General features: G+C 30.4%; 2 protein-coding genes across 7 annotated transcripts in view; both read right to left on the bottom strand.

The window, feature by feature from the left end:
- LOC143047984 (protein MFI-like) overlaps positions 1–4,024 on the bottom strand; it is a 48,508-nt gene extending 44,484 nt beyond the window's left edge. For 4 of the 6 annotated variants that reach the window (XM_076221367.1, XM_076221365.1, XM_076221366.1 and 1 more), the window contains exons 1-4: positions 3,876–4,024; positions 2,954–3,009; positions 2,111–2,199; positions 1,512–1,623 (exon numbers count right to left, since the gene is read on the bottom strand). In XM_076221367.1, the coding sequence (XP_076077482.1) occupies positions 1,512–1,623; positions 2,111–2,199; positions 2,954–3,009; positions 3,876–3,918 (300 nt within the window). In that variant the 5' untranslated portion in view covers positions 3,919–4,024. The remainder of the gene's footprint in view (positions 1–1,511; positions 1,624–2,110; positions 2,200–2,953; positions 3,010–3,875) is intronic. The other 2 variants (XM_076221369.1, XM_076221368.1) reach the window with 1 other exon arrangement.
- Positions 4,025–7,515: 3,491 nt separating this feature from the next.
- Positions 7,516–15,239, bottom strand: LOC143047981 (putative acetylcholine receptor chaperone). Its single transcript, XM_076221361.1, has 3 exons — positions 15,081–15,239; positions 12,084–12,219; positions 7,516–11,101 (listed from the first exon to the last, which is right to left on the bottom strand). Exons 1-3 carry the CDS (start codon positions 15,189–15,191, stop codon positions 10,878–10,880), a joined length of 471 nt encoding a protein of 156 aa, XP_076077476.1. The 5' UTR covers positions 15,192–15,239; the 3' UTR covers positions 7,516–10,877.
- Between the last annotated feature and the right edge of the window lie 7,134 nt (positions 15,240–22,373).

The raw sequence follows: 22,373 nt of genomic DNA, 5'->3' as shown, positions 1-22,373 counted from the left end.
AAAAAATAAATTACTTTTCCGCAAATAATTAAGGAATACCAGTTTGTCGAAAGCAAAGCCATAATAACAAATACATATTTATTAAGTTAAAGGTCACCATAACATGCAAATAAAATTCATGTTGAAATGTATGAAAAAGTTATTAAAGGTCATCATAACATGCAAGTAAAATTCATAATTGAAATGTATGAGAACGTATATATTCAAAAGTCAGCACTAATTAGATATACATGTATCTTGTTATGAGTTCATAAGTCAGTTCTGGCAGTATAGTCGTAGCCAACACGTCGTACAAAGGCCACAGTACTAGAACTTATGTTGACCGTTTACAAGTTTTATATTTTGTTCAAGAAGGAAGTGAATGAATGAATACTTTATTTTCTTAAAACAATTGTTACAGAGAACATTTACATATTTACAATATCATCTTCTCCTTTTCATATTTCGAACGGTTGCTTATACAGTTAGAGTTCTCATCTTTGTGTATGATGTTGTTTGCAGTTTCAATAACACATCGACAAAGACAAAAATGTAAGGATGGCTAGCGTAAAATGATCATTCAGGTGGGGATGAAAAGACTCGACACCATTCGTTGTTCTTACCAGAGTCAACTGGTTGAGTCAACTGGTTATATTTAGTATATTGTAGATATAAGACCTCAACCTTTTCTTTATTAAAAAAATAAAATAAATAATTTATCTATCAACTATTTATAATTTACAGTAACCAGGTAAATTACCAGAAAAATAATAAATAAAAATTGCGGAAACGTTTACTTTAAATTTCCAGAAACGTAGTATGGGGACTTTGAAAAATTAGCAGTAAAGCAATATGCCCATTTTTAAAACTTTGTTTCCATTATAGTAAAACATGATTGAATGATTGCAGTTTGCTAAATGACATGTTGTATACATATATCACGATAATGACCAGTTTTTTAAAATCTATTATGTAAATTTATCCCATGCATGTAACTTTGTTCATTACAAAATAAATGATTTTAGTTCCTACATGCTAAAGATTGACTAGTTATTAAACGTTTATTGTTTGGTCATAATTCCATCAAAGTCAACAGAAAAAAAAATCATAAAATCTGCCTTTTGATGAGCGTCAGTTTTTCTTTGCTGTTATGAGATCTAGAGTATGAAGAGACAATTAAGTACATAGCCCTTTCACAAAAATATTTTAAAAAAAATATTTATCAACTGATAGCTGATTCTAAATCTCACTGTGGTTTAATTTTCCAGGTTCCAATTTTCATGGATTGAGGGAAATTAAACTTTTGTGATGTTGCCAAATATATATCAATAGAAAGTTTATACTACAATGTATATAGAACATTTATGTAAGTGAGTCAATAGTGGTTTACCTATACCCACAAAATCCATAAAAATAGGTATCCAAATGAAAAATAATGAACCCACAGTATGTCATTTCCTCAAAATTATACATGAACTGAGTAACTTTTTGTTATATGCCAACATGACACAATTTTATGTTAAGTATCTGACCTCTTCATCTGTAATTCCATCAAATTCTTCTTCTCTTGCAATATGGTGTCGACTGTCACTGTAAACAGCTGTTTTGCTGACCTTGGGGTTAACTGCTTCATATACATGAGACCTGAAATCAAACAGAAATAATTGAAACATATTCAAGAAATATTTCAATTACTTATACACATTTTGTATATACAATTCGTCTAAACATCAACCCAACAATGTTAGATCTGTAATTTTGCTTTCGCAAATGTTTTGTTCTTCCCTTGCCGGGTTTGTATATATATATATATTTTTGACAGCCTTACAACATTTGATGTTAACCTATCAGATTAATTTTGACTTCTACAACTAAGTTGATAAATTGGAATCTTTTTACATGATTTGAAAGATGTTTCAACTATTTTCCTTTTAGAAAATCCCTTCCAAGTTTTAGGACTAAGGTCCAATAATTTACAAAATTTGTCCACAGGTTCCTGATCATTAAAGAGTGTAAAACAGCAGAACAGATATGCATGGTTTATCTTTTTCTCATGTGCTGATTATCTAATTTGAGGATTTTCTCATGTAAATGTTCAGGTCATTTAGAATATTTCTGTATAACTACATACCGACTATTATAACCTCTCCAGTTTCTCTGTATTTCTATAGCAGCTGATATCCTGCCTTCCTCTGAATCTGGATTAGATGACAGTAAGGTCTGTAAGGAAAAAAAGTATATATTTGATACAATTATTAAAGATGTAAATATAATTTGAAATTGCAGTTTAAAAGTTCTTTAAGCTGTAGGTGTCATAAAAAATAAGACAATAAATCACATCCAACTTGAAACACATGAAGTTCATCAATATCAACTGATTCTACCAAAATGATATTTCTCAGTATCTCAAATTTTGTACTCAATACAGAATGCAATCATGTACAAATGTATGTATTCCACAATGAGCACTCTAAACACATTTATAAATCAAATTATGCCGTGTTTGTTCCACTGTATAATTATTTTCATTTTATGATGGCAAAACTTGGTTGCTTTGGCATATGTTTTGAATAAATTATTTCAAATTTTGCTAACCAACCAACAAAAAAAAACAATTTTATTTAATATTTAAATAAATGATTAGCCTGTGCAAGCTAGTGACAAGTTAACTTCAGTTTAGTAAAACTGTCAAACCATTAAACAACAAAGTAACTGAGATTCAAATTATGTGTACTCTGAGTTTGAGTTCAAAGTTCAATAAAGGTGAAAATTTCCCTTACGCAATTCTGATGCTTGACATCTAATGCCTAAATCATTTTTAACTGATAGGCTGGAAGTGTTTACGTTAACTGGAGTGATAATTTCAATTTAAACATGTCAATTGATGGTCATGACTAAAAACCCTTTTTCAGGGATTTAAACTTGATACAAGACAAATTATGGCTGCAATTTAAATCTTAAAGTAGATACTTACATGTCTTAATGTCTTTGGTGCACCAGCTAATTTGTTAGCCTTTGATGAAGAAGTCTCTGAAAAATATCATTCCCTTGATTATCATCAGGAATTCAAGTATAATTAAAATATAAACATAACACACAAATCATTTTCCATGAGAGCCTTTAAAAATATACTTCAATCCATAATTATATTAAGTGATTTGAACTAAAAGAAAGACCCTGTTTGCTATCTTTATTATATATAAAATAATGGATTTTTATAGACATGAAGAATTGCTTCTGTGTCTGCCAGATAATGGATTATGACCATAATCAAAGAACTGAATATACTGTTGTGGATTTGATGCACAAACTGAACCACACCCTCCCCTAATATTTTTTTTAATTTAGTTCAGCTTTGTCGTCATTGCTTGGCCAGATATTTACAACCCCAGGAGGAATAGGGTTCCAATCTCAGATGGTTTTGAGAAGAAATATTTTTTTTGCGATAATCATAGGACGCTGATGGTAACTGAAATCAATTGTCCTGCTTATTTCTCAACAGTCTTTTCGGTGACACATATATAATGTATAAGACAACTTTTCTTTGACACAGACACTTTTGTGTTCTAGGGATGTCCGTGTTAGTTGTTAATGTTGGAGCATGATGCTAACGCTCGAGTGGATATGATTGACTGCTTCTGAATTTCTGTGGTGTTAACCTGGCTTGTAGTTGTTGGAGCATGATGCTACTGTTTGAGTGGTTATGATTTACAGCTTCTTGTCTGTTGGGTAAACCTTAATTGTATACACCATTGCTTATCGGTTCTTTTCCATGGTGTATCTCACTGAAGCCTTGAAGGGAAGGTGTAGTTCAGCAAAGATCGATTATTGTTATTTGTACGTATTTTTTTTAGTGTTTACTCTTGCAAATACAGTACATTTTCTCAGAATCATACCTTCAAGGTCTGATTTTTTATATATTTCTTGACCTCGATTCATTTTGAATAAGAAAACTGTATAAAAAAAAATGTTAATTGAAAATAAAGAAAAAATAGGTTGTCAATTTCAACAATGATGGCCGACACAGTAACACACATGCGCAGATGCTGTACTGGCGAGTAAACTAGAGGCGTGACGGTGTATCAGGAAATTTGTAAACATAATGCCTCTTAGAACAAAATAACGGAAGTCGGAGTTTTTAAAATAATTTATTAATTTCTTAATTATAGACATGGAAATCTTCCGATGGGACTAAAATTATCTCGATTTTTAAGCCCTTTTCATTCCCTCCCGATAATAATCCATCTAGTAAAGGACGTATAACTAACATCTTATAAGGGGACCGATCTGAATAAATTTGAATTAAAAAAACTATAGGTAGGTGTAAATATAAGAAATTTTTATCATATTATGATGCTTTTTTGTCTCAAATTTACCATGTTGTCAATTTTGTAAATTTGTGTTTTTTCTCCGTTTAAGGATGTACTTATATAGGTGAGGTTAGGTGAAAATTAATAAATCAAGAAGTTAGAATTGATACTATAAGCTGGTAGAGCATCAATTAAGGATAAAAATAAGCTAAAAATATTGATAGGTCATGGACCTCCTTTTCGAGATATTTGAGATTTAAAATGTGGCGGGAAAAGGCTGACTCGGACTTTTACCTTATATTTGCATTGGTATTATTAGGTCTCAAAACAAAAGAAAGAAAATTAAGAATCTTCTAAAATTTTGGTAAATGACCTTTCATGAGCTATTAAGTCTTATAAAAAATAAATGGGTGTTATGGGGCAAAATATTTTACATTGTATTGTATGGAAAAACACCAAGGAATCCGAACATTTGACACAAATTCCAAAACCTCGCCTAAGTACATCCTTAAAGTACAAATTGCATATTTTTTTCAAATTCTTTGCTATAAATAATTGAAAAAATACATATCTAAGAAATTTGGAAAGAAAAAAGGGATGTGGGATGTACATGTTTATGATAAAATCTTTTATCCCTCACCCATTTTCTCAAAATTTTGGCTAAAAAGACCGACTTAATTAAGAAATAATTCCTTCATGTCATGCTCTATGCTCATTTTAACATGGGTAGGCATTATATTTGTTGATATTTTACACTGAGTGTTAGCGAGGTGTAAATTGTGGTCAAATATAATGCATACCCATGTTAAAATGAGCATAGAGCATGACATGAAGGAATTATTTCGATTCTAATATGACAAATACAACATATTTATAGGTCGAAACGTACAAAAATGCGGTAAAAATGTTTGGCTGTTCCCGTGTCCTCCCCGAAGAGTCTGTATATTACATTTCATATTTGATAAGATTAAAAACTACGAGCAGGGCAAATATATGTTGTTTGATAAAAATATATAATTAAAGTTTATGTAAGCTGCTTAAATGTAAATATTTAAAAGGATAACGATGGAAATAAACAGTAAGTCCGTGCGCATGTGTCAAACATATTTTTTGTGCTCATTAGAACACGGCTTTGTTTACAATGCGTAATAAGGACGTCATATTAAAATTCATAATAAAATTTGAAAAATCAATTACTCAAAACTACTCATTGGAAATACCAATTTTTTTCACGGAGTTAAGTTTGATTATAACATTTTTTAAATTCATTAATATTTTTCACTTGTATTGCATTTTTTAGAAATAATTCCAGAACGAGATTTCAACGAGACTGAACGAGACTGAAATGTCAGAAGAATACATCCTTAAACGCAGCCAGGACTTCCGGGAAAAGGAAAAGCGCCAGGGGAAGAAAAAATGGCGCCCAGGAGAATAAAATAGGAATATTTTATAACAATAAATGTTTTCATGAATAAAAAAAATTTATTCATTGCAAGTTTTGTCCTTAACATAAATGGGGATATGTACGATGCTACATCTAAACTGTGTAGATCAAGTTGTTGTACTTTACATTTTAAATTCCAAAATTGTATATAAGTAAGTAAGTTAATATAAACAAGAGTTTGTAGAAGAGTCATGAGCAATATTGTTCTCGATCAAAACGTATATTTTGTTATTTAAAAAAAACCCAGTGCACAAGGTCTAATATTTGCAACTGCATGGTGAATACTTTTCAAAGTTTTGAATTTTATTAAACACACTTGAATTGACGGTGGAAGATTGTGGAAGGTTTTCAACATGCCTGCCATTAAGAAAAGAAAAGTTAAAACTACTGCTAAAGCAAATATATTTTGGCCTTGTGGAGTATGCTGTAAAAATTGTAAAATTGCAAGCATCTGTTACAACAATTGTGATACGTGGTTACATTTACGATGTTCAATTTGATATTGTTTTTGAAAAACATGTCTTTTGATAACTAACATTTTATAAATCTTCAGCATAAACTGTGATCCATTATTATCTGTCTTTCGAAATAGTATTCATTATCATGATTATTGTTAAAATTGAAACATTCATACTTGTTTTTGTGCTTTATTACAAATGTCTATTATCTGAATTTGCAAAATACTTGTCTAAAAAAAATTTAAATCGATGTGCATAACTTATTTCATCGACACAAAGTTGTCCCTTGCCAATACAATATCTATATATTTTTCCTGTGCGCCTTTTCTTTTCCCTGGGCATTTTTTTTCCTTGGGCGTTTGTCTTTTCCCCGGGCGTTTTTTCTTCACCCTGGTGTTCCCTGGCGCTTTTTAGTAGGACCCCTTCTAAATGCTTAAATTTTCATTGATAAGATATGTGTTGACCACCAGTGCATCCATTTATTCCAGTCATGTCTCAGTCATTACAACTGAAAGGCCTATGTTATGCCAACTCAGTTACTGATGTCTGAGGGTCTGTATACTAGGTGTTTGATAAAGGACCACCATTTCACTGTCTCATGACTTTGGTCATGATAATGCTTCCTGTCATTGTTAAAACGATGTCCAAGACTCATTAACCAGTACTTCATCGTCGTGATTAGTGGGTTACACAGTTGACCAATCTGGTCCTGAAAGCAGCTGTTGTGAAGGCAATAAACAACAACAAAATAGTCAACATACCAAAAAGATCATATCAAATCTAAAATAGCTGCCATCCTTTCCATTTTTTCATAGTTACACGACAAAATATTTAATCGCTCACCAAAAGCCTTCAACCACTGAGCTGACCATGCAAGGGCTGCAGCTGTAAAGCTTTATTGTTTCATCCAAAATCTGGCTATCAGTTTTCTTGTATGTATTGTTTTACATTTTTATGCCTGGGCCTTTTAAAGCTGACTATACATTATGGTTATGCTCATTGTTGAAGGCTGTACAATTTAATCCCCTTCCTTTGACTTTAGTTGATACTTTCTCATCTGTATACATTTTGTCATGTAAGGTTGTCATAGTTAGCTATGCTGTATTTGTTTTGCTCATTGTCAAAGGCAGTCCAGTACAGTTACTAACATTTACTTCATTTCAGCTCTGGTGGATAGTTGTCTAAATTACAATATAATAGCACCTCTGCCTATTTCTAAATTAACAAAAAATCATAAATGTCATATTTTCCGTCAAACCATTAACCATGGTACGGTGTTGCCATCTTTAGTAAAGTAAAGAAAAACACAGACATGAAAAAATGATACAAAAAGATGTGCAAAACACACATTTATTTTTCAAACAAATAAATAACACCAAAATTAGCTCTACACTCAGAACTTATTTATACTTTGTCTACATTTTCTCACACATCTATAAATGATTACGGGTACATTTAAACACATAGCCATATCTATGAATAGTTGTTATGTACATTCTCTAATAAATAATTATGGTTTTATTTTATAAATGTAAACAAAAAGTTGCAAAAGCTAAAATGTCTTGCCTGTGTATCTGACCATGATTGAATTTTATGTTAAAAGTGTGTATACAGAAAAAAATGTAAAAATATAAAAATTCTGACAGAGTATTTGCAATGATCGCTGTTAATTGCATGCAATAAAAATAGCATTTTTTAGTCTTAATTTTTTTCTTCAAAATGGTCAATTGAGAGAGCAACATTTATTATCTACCAGTACATACAATATACTTCTTTTTCACATCCTGCATTTTCACACTAAATAAAGTTATACTTAGCCTCCAAAAAAAGCTATGATTCTGATTTCCAATTCAATTTAAATTGTTCTATTATATTACCTTAAATCTTAATTCAAAATACAGAAATATCTCCCAATAATTGTCAAATCATCGTAAAACAATGGCACATTTCTGTCAGGTCTTGTGTCATTCAATAACAAACTGCAGAAAAGTCTGTGTTCAGAAACTCAGAAATGGCAATGTATTTATGTTGCAAAGGGTAAATAAAAAATATCAGTTTCTAAAAAAAAAATATAAACAGAACTGTACAATTACTGTAAATGTATTTTTTTTTTTTTTTTTTTTATTAATTTAGGATTTACAACAGACATCATCAAGGTGCTTGCATAAATGTCTTTTCTCATTTTTTTGACTTTTTATAATATATCTTATATAACATGTACTAAACACACACTACTTGCAATTGTTTTGTAGCCTTTTGAGTACAAAGTGCATACCCAGAATGGAAATCTTATTTGAAAGTGCATTAATATGAAAGAACTAGGCAAGGGGAAATAATTCCTGTTAACATTATAAAATAAATGTATAAAAATGATTAACAGTTTTGTAGAACAAATCTAGCACTGATAAATTACAATACTAAAATATTATAACTATTACAATACTAAAATATTATATAACTATTTGAAAGTATTTCACATTACAGCACTGAATCAGTTTGGTATTGATATGAGTATGTATTAAAAGTATAAGTGCAAAAGCATCCCAAAAAATGAGAGTGAATAAATATCAAATATCAATCAAAAGTATACTGTATCTGTACTTTTTCACTTTCACAACCATAACTATACTAAAAGGCCGAGTTCACTTGAAACTCTCGAGTTAACTTTACTTACTTGGGTTTCAACAATACGATTTTATTTGAACCACTCGAGTTAACCCCTCGTACTCTGGTTCCAACCCTCACCGAACAAGGGTTAAACTTGAGAAACTCTTGAATGACGTCAAACCAATGAGAATATTTTAATTTTTATGCTTAGTCAGAGCCTTACCCTAGAGTTACTTAGAGTTGTTCCAAATATCAACTCGAGTGCGTTCACGTGATAATCTATTAACTCTGAAGTCGATTGAAGAGTTTCAAGTGAACTCGGCCAAACTGACAACATAGAGTAAATTATTTTTACTTTAAACCAGGTAAACCAATAAATAATAATGCTAATAGTATAATGAGATTGTTGCCTCCTAATATCATGAATATCATGAATATCATGAATATCATGAGTTACAATTTACAAATAATTAAACAGAATCAGCCATTATAAATACATTTATGTATATGACCCTTTTAATGTCTATAAACAAACACAGTCAAACATTTTGCATATTCCATTTTTACTTCATCACAGGCATGCATGAGACAATAAAATCAAGGTAAAAATCTAGTACATATGTATATAAATCTGAACTGTTAACATTTGGTATTCCTGAAAATCTGCGGACAGAAATTTCATCTATTTCCTCAAGAAAAGAAGCATATTTAACTCAAAAATTAATTTATTTTAAAACTAAAATACTGAGCAACTCATAGAAATTGATGTAATGATTTGTATAATACATGCATATTTGTTGAGATAAAGCATGTCAACAACTTTAAAGTTAATTAAAATGAAAAGTAAACAATTCTACTGATCGTACCTTCAACTTTATAATGTAGTTGATCTTTGCAAGTGAAAAAGGTAGATTTAGATTTTCATGGGTACCAATTTTTGTGGTTTGAGTGAAATTTGCATATTCGTGGATATTTGATTTCAAGGTTTGGCCAATATCTGCTTACAAAGCTTATCAAAACCATGCTTTTGGTTGAATGTTTGAGTTTGTGGTTCACCTGTATCCATGAAATCCATGAAAATTGGTATACAACAAATAATAATGATTCCACAGTAACAGAAGATACCTGGTATATTCTAGGCACATGAGTTGCGTTATTATTGCTTGACAACTTATAAAATAAATATTTAAGTTGATGAATTACGTTTAGGATTTTAATCAAGTCTGTTTCTTTTTAAATCAGTTTGTGGGTTACTATAACAGTGCTACTTTTGTCACTAAGACCTTTACATTGAATAGCTGAACTACCTCCTAGAGGACCTTGGTTATAGGTTGGATAATGTTGCTATTGCTGTATCATATCATACAACCTATGAGATTTCGTTGAATATCCAAAATCCTAATTTAACTACATGTATCTAAGAAACTATAGAACTAAGAAGTAATCTAAAAGAAAAATTACAGACCTTACAGAATGACTTAACTTTTATATTTAAATTGACCATAATAGTATCCTATCAATTTTAGGGTTTAAAGGGCCTGTATTGCTCACATAAACTATGTCCAATGTCAATAATAGAAACCCATTAATATAAAAATAAGGAAAATTGGTATGGTGACAATAAAACAACTATAAACCAAAAGACCAAAGGACATGGATGTAATTAATTATAATTTAAGATCTGTAGCAATTACCCTGGCTCTTTACTGGATTTTATAGAATTTTTCCTTACATTTCAAAATCCACCAGAATTTTATAATACTACAAAATAAAACCACTAAATTGTATATTATACTTTCAAATATGACTGAGATTTTCTTACAAAAAAACCCACACTTTTTTTATTTATCAGTAGCTAATTAAAATATTGCTCCCCCCAAAAAAAAACCAACAACAAATAAACTATATGTCAGGATGGTCAAGGGTCATATAATATTTATATTTAAGTTAATTTTAAAAATTCATGCATTAAATGTCTTTGATTTTCCAACCAATACCGTACATTAATTAATTATTCTGACTCTGATCATTCTTGTGAGATTCTTTTATGAGATAAACCTATTTTGAAATGGTTACTGTTTACTTCTCCTTTTTCTCTGATGATACTTCTTGTTTCCTTCCTTTTGTTTCTTCAATTTCTTTTGCCTTGAATTGTAGGAATATGATAAGTCTACACATCAAAAGGAAGAAGAAGACTATAGATAAACTCATTTTATCTAATGGACTGTCCAGCATATAATGGCAATACACATCATTCATTGTGATTAAAATCATCAAGACATTTGCTGCTCCCTTTAAAGGGCCTGAAATAAATTTGATCATGAAAGTAAGTTTGAAATTAATAATTTCCTCTAAGTTGTCAGTTGTCAAAATTTGGTTATTATAAAGTACACCTATATATGCTGGTTTGATTGTTGGTTGCTGAATGTGGTAAATATTTCAAACATTTTCAGGACGACACCACAGGCACTTTTCTCAGAAAAATAAATCCTATATAGTTTTATACCATAATATATTACGATATATAGGGAAAACATTTCTGAGACAAGTGCCTGTAGACGACACACCCATAAAAAGTCTTAAAATTTGTGTTTTACAATATATATCGATATCTAGTATAACCAGTACTAGAGCCACCATATATCAAATCAATACGTACAGAAGATTAAGTTATATTAATATTGTAAAGTATTTTGATTTGATGCTTGTGTTGCTAGTGATGCTAGGGACTGTTTGATGTTTAAACAACACTAGGGACTGTTTGATTTACAAACAACAATGATCAAGTCAAAAAACAATAACAACAACTTTCCTTTGATATGTTTTTTTTTGTCCGCAAATTATTTCCAGAGATTTTTTATCTTGTTCATCCAACTCATATCCTTTCTTTCCTTGTTTATCTATTTATTCAACTTGCTTTGTTCATAGATATAAGAAGATTTGGTAACTCTCCATCCAAGTCAAAATTTGTAAAAGTAAACAATTATAAGTCAAAGTATGGTCTTCAACACAGAGCCTTAGCTCACATCAAACAGCAAGCTATAAAGGGACCCAAAAATGAAAAGTGTGAAACTATTTAAACGGGAAAACCAACAGTCTAATCTATCCAAAAAAAAAGAGAAACAAGAAATACTTAGGACAGGTGCAAATAAAGGCAGCAGGGTTAATTATTTTAATAGGTACCAACCTTCACCCTTACCTGAAAACAATTGTGTAACAACACAACATAGAAAGACACACTATAAAATATCAATTGAAATGTTTATCTTAATAAAGATGGCTTACCTGGAATGAAAGCTAAAATAACACCACATAGTGTCTCAGCTCCACCAATAGCTTTCCTATATATATGTGGACTCAACTTCCATTTCAATAATTTAACCGGAGGGAATACTCTTACTTGTTGAATGTAATTTTTTCTCTGAAAAACAAAAGCAATTAATAAAAGCGTGAAAGTAATACCAAATGAACTGGATACAACTTTTATTTAGAAAATAGTACAATAAAATCTGCATTTTCATGTAGAAACTTCTAATCAATTGTTTGCCACTTTATTTTATGAATTGTAAAAGTACCAAGACATTTTTGTATTAGTACTGAACATGCTCAAGTTTACAAACTTTGGGATTGAAAAGTCTTGGAAATTATATACTGGACTAACGTAGTGCAACATGTATGGATAAATAAAACTGTAAATGGGAGCAAATGAAAACCTAGTTATATATTTTAGTCAGACTGACAAATATATTGGTAATACATCTCTTTTTCTATTTTAGAATTTTAAAACTTTAGAAAAAAAATTAACAAGCAGAGTGACTGAAACAGAGTTTTTTAGCTAAAATATCAAATATAGAGACTGATAACAAGGATAATATCTTTATAAAAACTGGTTTTTAGGGAAGAAGTGTGTTTTCATGTTTATTTACTATCATATCTTTATAGAACTCATCATGTTTATTGCCTGTTGCTTTAACTAAAAATTTTAATATCATACTTTTGAACGACAAATAGTTGATTTTGATACTTGAAGTCACACCCCATTTACAATTTGTATAAGTTAACCTGTACACTGTATCTAAATAGGTTACTATAATCACATGATATACATGATATAAGATAAGTTTAGCCATGTTTACTAAGTTGATACTGGACGCTGTATCTAAGTTGCTTATTAAATTAAACAAATGTTATCATTTGTACCCAGTTGTAACCAGTTTTGACATACAATGTATATACTACATGTACTAAATATATTGTCTTTATATTGACAGTTTGTGTTATAAATCCAAGAGCTCAGTTGTACCAAGCATTTTCCAAGTAAAGATATTGATTAATACTTTTCATGAATTAAACATGTACATGATGTATGTAACCAAATAAAGTGGTAAAAAATCATGCAAAAGCATGATTAAATGTACACTTTCTTGAAGACGAAAAAAAAAAAGACTGATTTTGAAGAATCATATCAAAATATTTTAAATAAAGCTGTAACAATAATTATTTGAGATCTCTGACAAATCATGATAAAATTTTAACCAATTTGATGCTATAAACATTAGGCGAAAATGACCTTTAGACGTCTGACAGAAGAGGGCATTAATATTCCTACCCTCATTACACATATTACAGGTGAAAGTCAAATTATTTGTGCATGAAAACAGGAAATGAGATTGGATGGAACACGTGAAATTGCAAGTGTTATCATCACAATGATAAGCAGGATACATTAATCTGGATCCAGGATCAGACCCCCCTACCTATACACCTACATGTATTAATTGCTATTTATTCCATTCCAGGTAAGTTACAAATCACACAACTTTTTAATCAAGTTGAGGCTATCTGGGACCCAGCTAATAGAATGCACCATGCCTGATACTTTCTATTAAGACCTGCAGGGTTCTCCGTAAGGTTAGTCCATGAGTCCTGGACTCATCAAAATCTGTCTGGACTCACCATTTTCATTTTGATACTTGAAGTCACACCCCATTTACAATTTGTACCCAGTTATAAGTTAACCTGTACACTGTATTTAAATAGGTTACTATAATCACATGATATAAGATAAGTTTAGCTGGTGAGTCCACAGATGCATCAAGATCGAAATATTTTGTATAAACTGAACACAGTTAAACACAAATATCATCATTTTATAGCAAAAGTTTAAAAGTAATCTGAACTTAATGTCATTTCATTGCTCTGTTAGGCCATGGAGACTAAAATATTACATTATATTGCAATAAAAATATCTTCTTCTTACTGTTGGACTCACCATGGCCAAAAATGACGAGTCCCTGGACTCACCTTCAAAAATCCTTAGCGAGAACCCAGGACCTGTTTAAACCATCGTAAATACTTAAAACAAAATATTTTTTTTACTGTAATTTGAGTTTCGAAAAAGTGGATCATAATCTATGAAAGTTTCCTAGTGATTGCTTTCTATTTTTTTTCCTCCCTCAGCTCTTTACTGATGATCTTTGTTTTGCTCAACTGTTGAGCCAAACAGGCAGTTGTCTAAATGACTGTTTTTTCCTGAATTGGACTAAATAGCAATAAGGTGTATTGCAATGAGACCTCTTGCTACATAACTCATCAGAGAGGGTAGTAATGCCCTTTACCGTCACTAGAAACGGTCATTTTCAGCTACATGTACTGTTAGCGCCAAATTGATTAAAACTTTACAGTATTTCGTCAAAATATCCGTATTGTGATTCTGTAGAGGTCTCGATCAAATAGTTATCATTACTGTTAACATGGTTAAGGAAATCATTTAATGTGATTCGTCAAAACATTCAATTTTTCTATCCCTTAAAAGTAAGTGCTCATTTTATTGTAATGCACCAAAAATTACCGTTCACCTCATTTGGCAAAAAATAACGGTAAAAATTCTTGCCAAATTACTTTAACAGTAATTTTTGGTGCATGATGATAAAATGTACACTTTCTTTTAGACGATAATTATAAAAAAATCGACCGATTTTGACAACTCATATTAAAGTTTTCCCAAAAATGACGGTAACATTAATTATTGGAGACCTTTACCTTTACCTATCCTGTATTTGCCACCTCTGTCAGACATGTCAGATGAACCACTGGCACTGTTGTCCTTTGTCTCTAACGAATCACAATACAGATATTTGTGACGAATCAAGGAAAAATTTTAACTTATTTGATGCTTACAGTACCTGAAAATGACCTTTGAATGCTTGACGGATATGGGAATTACTACCCTCATACATTTTTGTACATGACATATAACATTATAAACAAATAAATATATACCATTTCTTTATATAGTTCATCACTTAAGGAAGGCGTCAGTTTTAATGATCCAACGAATACAAAAAATATTCCTAATGTTACAGATAAGGCTTTCAAGACCATAGCTGTCATCTTAAGTGGTTGAGTTGTTTGCGAATGTCTATCTCTTCTTTGTTCTTTTCTTAGGCCCGAGACCACAATTAATTCTTCTATCATTTCTTTATAACGTTTTGTCGCATTAAAAAAAATTCAATTGTTCTTTTTGTATACTTTTTTGTGTGAGTAATGTACAGTTCAAGTCCCAAAACATATGCAATTTTCAAAAAAATTGCATGTTTACATCATACAAATTTGGCCAATACACATCCATACCCCTATAGGCAAGTCAAGAGATGTTCCGAAAAGTGTAAATATAACCTTTTTGCACCTGGCCTAATCACTCTTTCCTTATTAAAATCAGTTAAAATAAAACATCCAAAAGTTTATTTCAGCTCTCTTCTTTCATGCCCACCCCAGAAAAGCTAAGAAATGAATGAGAAAGGGAAAGAAAAAAAATAAAGAAAAAATACACTATAATTAAAGGGAACTATATTCGTGAACAACGAAAAGCGGGGTCATTAATTGTGGTCTTGGGCCTATTAGGGGCCAAAAACTTGACCAATTCCAATAAAACTTGGCATGATTTAAGCTTAGTGTTTTATAAGTCAGTTTACAAAGTTTCATAGCCATATGATATATATTTTAGAAAATGTGGCATTTTTTATATCTCAACTTTGGTTGCTGAATTGTGACGTATAGATAGAAAAATTTCAACTTTCAAATTTTGGCTTCAAAAATCCCCCCAAAACACCAAATTGCCCTTTTTTATGTCTCAATGTATAAGATATTATCTATTCAAAGTAAAGGATAGCATACTTAATGTATGAGACTTATAAAAAATTGACAAAAGTTAATTTTATATGTGCCTATGCCAAAAAATAGAGGTTTTCAAATGAAGCGAGGCCTTATATGAAATGTCATATTTTCCACTTACAACAATTTTCTGAAGTTATTAAGTTAAAACAAAACATTTAACATATCATAAATATTCTTTTCATGTAAATATAAGTTTCAAATAGTATAACACATGAGTTTTACTTGGTCTTAAGCAATGTCAAGCTTAAAATAACAAGTTGTCAATTTAGGCCATTCCCTGTATTTCCATATATAATTGCATATAAATGATATTGGAGATGGAAATATGCTTCTTTTTGCCCAAATCCTTGCTAAGATATGATCAAATATGAAGCCTGGATGTAACAAGACTGTTGCTTTTAACTATATATGTAGACAGTATGGTCTGATGCAAAGTTTTTTCAATTTACTGTTTAAAACCTGCATGAAATTTCAGTCTTAAAATGCCAATATTTTAACCACCAGCCATCCAAAAGAAGAAAATAAAGGTATTCTGTGAAACAGACAAGTTTAAACAACCAGTAATAAGTACTTTTGATATAGATTCAGTGCAATCTGTTTAAAGAAATACAATTTTTAAGTGCATAGAACTTCATATTTCACTTGCTTCGTACGGACCGCTAGACCTAGACTATTAAAACAGCACATTTTGCACTCTTTTTATGCTTTTATCCACCTTTCTTTGTGTTCAGAGTTCACAAATGAGTAAAACACATGAAATAAATACCACAAACACAAATAGATATCAGAAAAAAAATGTCAGAGAAAAATTAAGAATGCTGCTTTTGCAAAAATATTGAAAAAAGTGAAAAAGCTACTTTTTGGGCATATTAGCTGAAAAGTGACTTTTTTTACAAATTTCTATCAAATAAAAGTGGAAACCATTTCTTCTCACATAGTTTGACAAATAAATACCAATAGATCATTCAGAGAAGTTGTCAAAGTATAAATTCAAAATTTGCTGAAATGCACCTCTTAGGCCCGAGACCACAATTAATTCTTCTATCATTTCTTTATAACGTTTTGTCGCATTAAAAAAAATTCAATTGTTCTTTTTGTATACTTTTTTGTGTGAGTAATGTACAGTTCAAGTCCCAAAACATATGCAATTTTCAAAAAAATTGCATGTTTACATCATACAAATTTGGCCAATACACATCCATACCCCTATAGGCAAGTCAAGAGATGTTCCGAAAAGTGTAAATATAACCTTTTTGCACCTGGCCTAATCACTCTTTCCTTATTAAAATCAGTTAAAATAAAACATCCAAAAGTTTATTTCAGCTCTCTTCTTTCATGCCCACCCCAGAAAAGCTAAGAAATGAATGAGAAAGGGAAAGAAAAAAAATAAAGAAAAAATACACTATAATTAAAGGGAACTATATTCGTGAACAACGAAAAGCGGGGTCATTAATTGTGGTCTTGGGCCTATTAGGGGCCAAAAACTTGACCAATTCCAATAAAACTTGGCATGATTTAAGCTTAGTGTTTTATAAGTCAGTTTACAAAGTTTCATAGCCATATGATATATATTTTAGAAAATGTGGCATTTTTTATATCTCAACTTTGGTTGCTGAATTGTGACGTATAGATAGAAAAATTTCAACTTTCAAATTTTGGCTTCAAAAATCCCCCCAAAACACCAAATTGCCCTTTTTTATGTCTCAATGTATAAGATATTATCTATTCAAAGTAAAGGATAGCATACTTAATGTATGAGACTTATAAAAAATTGACAAAAGTTAATTTTATATGTGCCTATGCCAAAAAATAGAGGTTTTCAAATGAAGCGAGGCCTTATATGAAATGTCATATTTTCCACTTACAACAATTTTCTGAAGTTATTAAGTTAAAACAAAACATTTAACATATCATAAATATTCTTTTCATGTAAATATAAGTTTCAAATAGTATAACACATGAGTTTTACTTGGTCTTAAGCAATGTCAAGCTTAAAATAACAAGTTGTCAATTTAGGCCATTCCCTGTATTTCCATATATAATTGCATATAAATGATATTGGAGATGGAAATATGCTTCTTTTTGCCCAAATCCTTGCTAAGATATGATCAAATATGAAGCCTGGATGTAACAAGACTGTTGCTTTTAACTATATATGTAGACAGTATGGTCTGATGCAAAGTTTTTTCAATTTACTGTTTAAAACCTGCATGAAATTTCAGTCTTAAAATGCCAATATTTTAACCACCAGCCATCCAAAAGAAGAAAATAAAGGTATTCTGTGAAACAGACAAGTTTAAACAACCAGTAATAAGTACTTTTGATATAGATTCAGTGCAATCTGTTTAAAGAAATACAATTTTTAAGTGCATAGAACTTCATATTTCACTTGCTTCGTACGGACCGCTAGACCTAGACTATTAAAACAGCACATTTTGCACTCTTTTTATGCTTTTATCCACCTTTCTTTGTGTTCAGAGTTCACAAATGAGTAAAACACATGAAATAAATACCACAAACACAAATAGATATCAGAAAAAAAATGTCAGAGAAAAATTAAGAATGCTGCTTTTGCAAAAATATTGAAAAAAGTGAAAAAGCTACTTTTTGGGCATATTAGCTGAAAAGTGACTTTTTTTACAAATTTCTATCAAATAAAAGTGGAAACCATTTCTTCTCACATAGTTTGACAAATAAATACCAATAGATCATTCAGAGAAGTTGTCAAAGTATAAATTCAAAATTTGCTGAAATGCACCTCTTAGGCCCGAGACCACAATTAATTCTTCTATCATTTCTTTATAACGTTTTGTCGCATTAAAAAAAATTCAATTGTTCTTTTTGTATACTTTTTTGTGTGAGTAATGTACAGTTCAAGTCCCAAAACATATGCAATTTTCAAAAAAATTGCATGTTTACATCATACAAATTTGGCCAATACACATCCATACCCCTATAGGCAAGTCAAGAGATGTTCCGAAAAGTGTAAATATAACCTTTTTGCACCTGGCCTAATCACTCTTTCCTTATTAAAATCAGTTAAAATAAAACATCCAAAAGTTTATTTCAGCTCTCTTCTTTCATGCCCACCCCAGAAAAGCTAAGAAATGAATGAGAAAGGGAAAGAAAAAAAATAAAGAAAAAATACACTATAATTAAAGGGAACTATATTCGTGAACAACGAAAAGCGGGGTCATTAATTGTGGTCTTGGGCCTATTAGGGGCCAAAAACTTGACCAATTCCAATAAAACTTGGCATGATTTAAGCTTAGTGTTTTATAAGTCAGTTTACAAAGTTTCATAGCCATATGATATATATTTTAGAAAATGTGGCATTTTTTATATCTCAACTTTGGTTGCTGAATTGTGACGTATAGATAGAAAAATTTCAACTTTCAAATTTTGGCTTCAAAAATCCCCCCAAAACACCAAATTGCCCTTTTTTATGTCTCAATGTATAAGATATTATCTATTCAAAGTAAAGGATAGCATACTTAATGTATGAGACTTATAAAAAATTGACAAAAGTTAATTTTATATGTGCCTATGCCAAAAAATAGAGGTTTTCAAATGAAGCGAGGCCTTATATGAAATGTCATATTTTCCACTTACAACAATTTTCTGAAGTTATTAAGTTAAAACAAAACATTTAACATATCATAAATATTCTTTTCATGTAAATATAAGTTTCAAATAGTATAACACATGAGTTTTACTTGGTCTTAAGCAATGTCAAGCTTAAAATAACAAGTTGTCAATTTAGGCCATTCCCTGTATTTCCATATATAATTGCATATAAATGATATTGGAGATGGAAATATGCTTCTTTTTGCCCAAATCCTTGCTAAGATATGATCAAATATGAAGCCTGGATGTAACAAGACTGTTGCTTTTAACTATATATGTAGACAGTATGGTCTGATGCAAAGTTTTTTCAATTTACTGTTTAAAACCTGCATGAAATTTCAGTCTTAAAATGCCAATATTTTAACCACCAGCCATCCAAAAGAAGAAAATAAAGGTATTCTGTGAAACAGACAAGTTTAAACAACCAGTAATAAGTACTTTTGATATAGATTCAGTGCAATCTGTTTAAAGAAATACAATTTTTAAGTGCATAGAACTTCATATTTCACTTGCTTCGTACGGACCGCTAGACCTAGACTATTAAAACAGCACATTTTGCACTCTTTTTATGCTTTTATCCACCTTTCTTTGTGTTCAGAGTTCACAAATGAGTAAAACACATGAAATAAATACCACAAACACAAATAGATATCAGAAAAAAAATGTCAGAGAAAAATTAAGAATGCTGCTTTTGCAAAAATATTGAAAAAAGTGAAAAAGCTACTTTTTGGGCATATTAGCTGAAAAGTGACTTTTTTTACAAATTTCTATCAAATAAAAGTGGAAACCATTTCTTCTCACATAGTTTGACAAATAAATACCAATAGATCATTCAGAGAAGTTGTCAAAGTATAAATTCAAAATTTGCTGAAATGCACCTCTTAGGCCCGAGACCACAATTAATTCTTCTATCATTTCTTTATAACGTTTTGTCGCATTAAAAAAAATTCAATTGTTCTTTTTGTATACTTTTTTGTGTGAGTAATGTACAGTTCAAGTCCCAAAACATATGCAATTTTCAAAAAAATTGCATGTTTACATCATACAAATTTGGCCAATACACATCCATACCCCTATAGGCAAGTCAAGAGATGTTCCGAAAAGTGTAAATATAACCTTTTTGCACCTGGCCTAATCACTCTTTCCTTATTAAAATCAGTTAAAATAAAACATCCAAAAGTTTATTTCAGCTCTCTTCTTTCATGCCCACCCCAGAAAAGCTAAGAAATGAATGAGAAAGGGAAAGAAAAAAAATAAAGAAAAAATACACTATAATTAAAGGGAACTATATTCGTGAACAACGAAAAGCGGGGTCATTAATTGTGGTCTTGGGCCTATTAGGGGCCAAAAACTTGACCAATTCCAATAAAACTTGGCATGATTTAAGCTTAGTGTTTTATAAGTCAGTTTACAAAGTTTCATAGCCATATGATATATATTTTAGAAAATGTGGCATTTTTTATATCTCAACTTTGGTTGCTGAATTGTGACGTATAGATAGAAAAATTTCAACTTTCAAATTTTGGCTTCAAAAATCCCCCCAAAACACCAAATTGCCCTTTTTTATGTCTCAATGTATAAGATATTATCTATTCAAAGTAAAGGATAGCATACTTAATGTATGAGACTTATAAAAAATTGACAAAAGTTAATTTTATATGTGCCTATGCCAAAAAATAGAGGTTTTCAAATGAAGCGAGGCCTTATATGAAATGTCATATTTTCCACTTACAACAATTTTCTGAAGTTATTAAGTTAAAACAAAACATTTAACATATCATAAATATTCTTTTCATGTAAATATAAGTTTCAAATAGTATAACACATGAGTTTTACTTGGTCTTAAGCAATGTCAAGCTTAAAATAACAAGTTGTCAATTTAGGCCATTCCCTGTATTTCCATATATAATTGCATATAAATGATATTGGAGATGGAAATATGCTTCTTTTTGCCCAAATCCTTGCTAAGATATGATCAAATATGAAGCCTGGATGTAACAAGACTGTTGCTTTTAACTATATATGTAGACAGTATGGTCTGATGCAAAGTTTTTTCAATTTACTGTTTAAAACCTGCATGAAATTTCAGTCTTAAAATGCCAATATTTTAACCACCAGCCATCCAAAAGAAGAAAATAAAGGTATTCTGTGAAACAGACAAGTTTAAACAACCAGTAATAAGTACTTTTGATATAGATTCAGTGCAATCTGTTTAAAGAAATACAATTTTTAAGTGCATAGAACTTCATATTTCACTTGCTTCGTACGGACCGCTAGACCTAGACTATTAAAACAGCACATTTTGCACTCTTTTTATGCTTTTATCCACCTTTCTTTGTGTTCAGAGTTCACAAATGAGTAAAACACATGAAATAAATACCACAAACACAAATAGATATCAGAAAAAAAATGTCAGAGAAAAATTAAGAATGCTGCTTTTGCAAAAATATTGAAAAAAGTGAAAAAGCTACTTTTTGGGCATATTAGCTGAAAAGTGACTTTTTTTACAAATTTCTATCAAATAAAAGTGGAAACCATTTCTTCTCACATAGTTTGACAAATAAATACCAATAGATCATTCAGAGAAGTTGTCAAAGTATAAATTCAAAATTTGCTGAAATGCACCTATTAGGGGCCAAAAACTTGACCAATTCCAATAAAACTTGGCATGATTTAAGCTTAGTGTTTTATAAGTCAGTTTACAAAGTTTCATAGCCATATGATATATATTTTAGAAAATGTGGCATTTTTTATATCTCAACTTTGGTTGCT

This window comes from Mytilus galloprovincialis, chromosome 10 (assembly GCF_965363235.1).
Source record: "Mytilus galloprovincialis chromosome 10, xbMytGall1.hap1.1, whole genome shotgun sequence".
NCBI lineage: Eukaryota > Metazoa > Mollusca > Bivalvia > Mytilida > Mytilidae > Mytilus > Mytilus galloprovincialis.
Note: the sequence above shows the minus strand (reverse complement) of the source record. Positions and strands in the feature narration are given on the sequence as shown.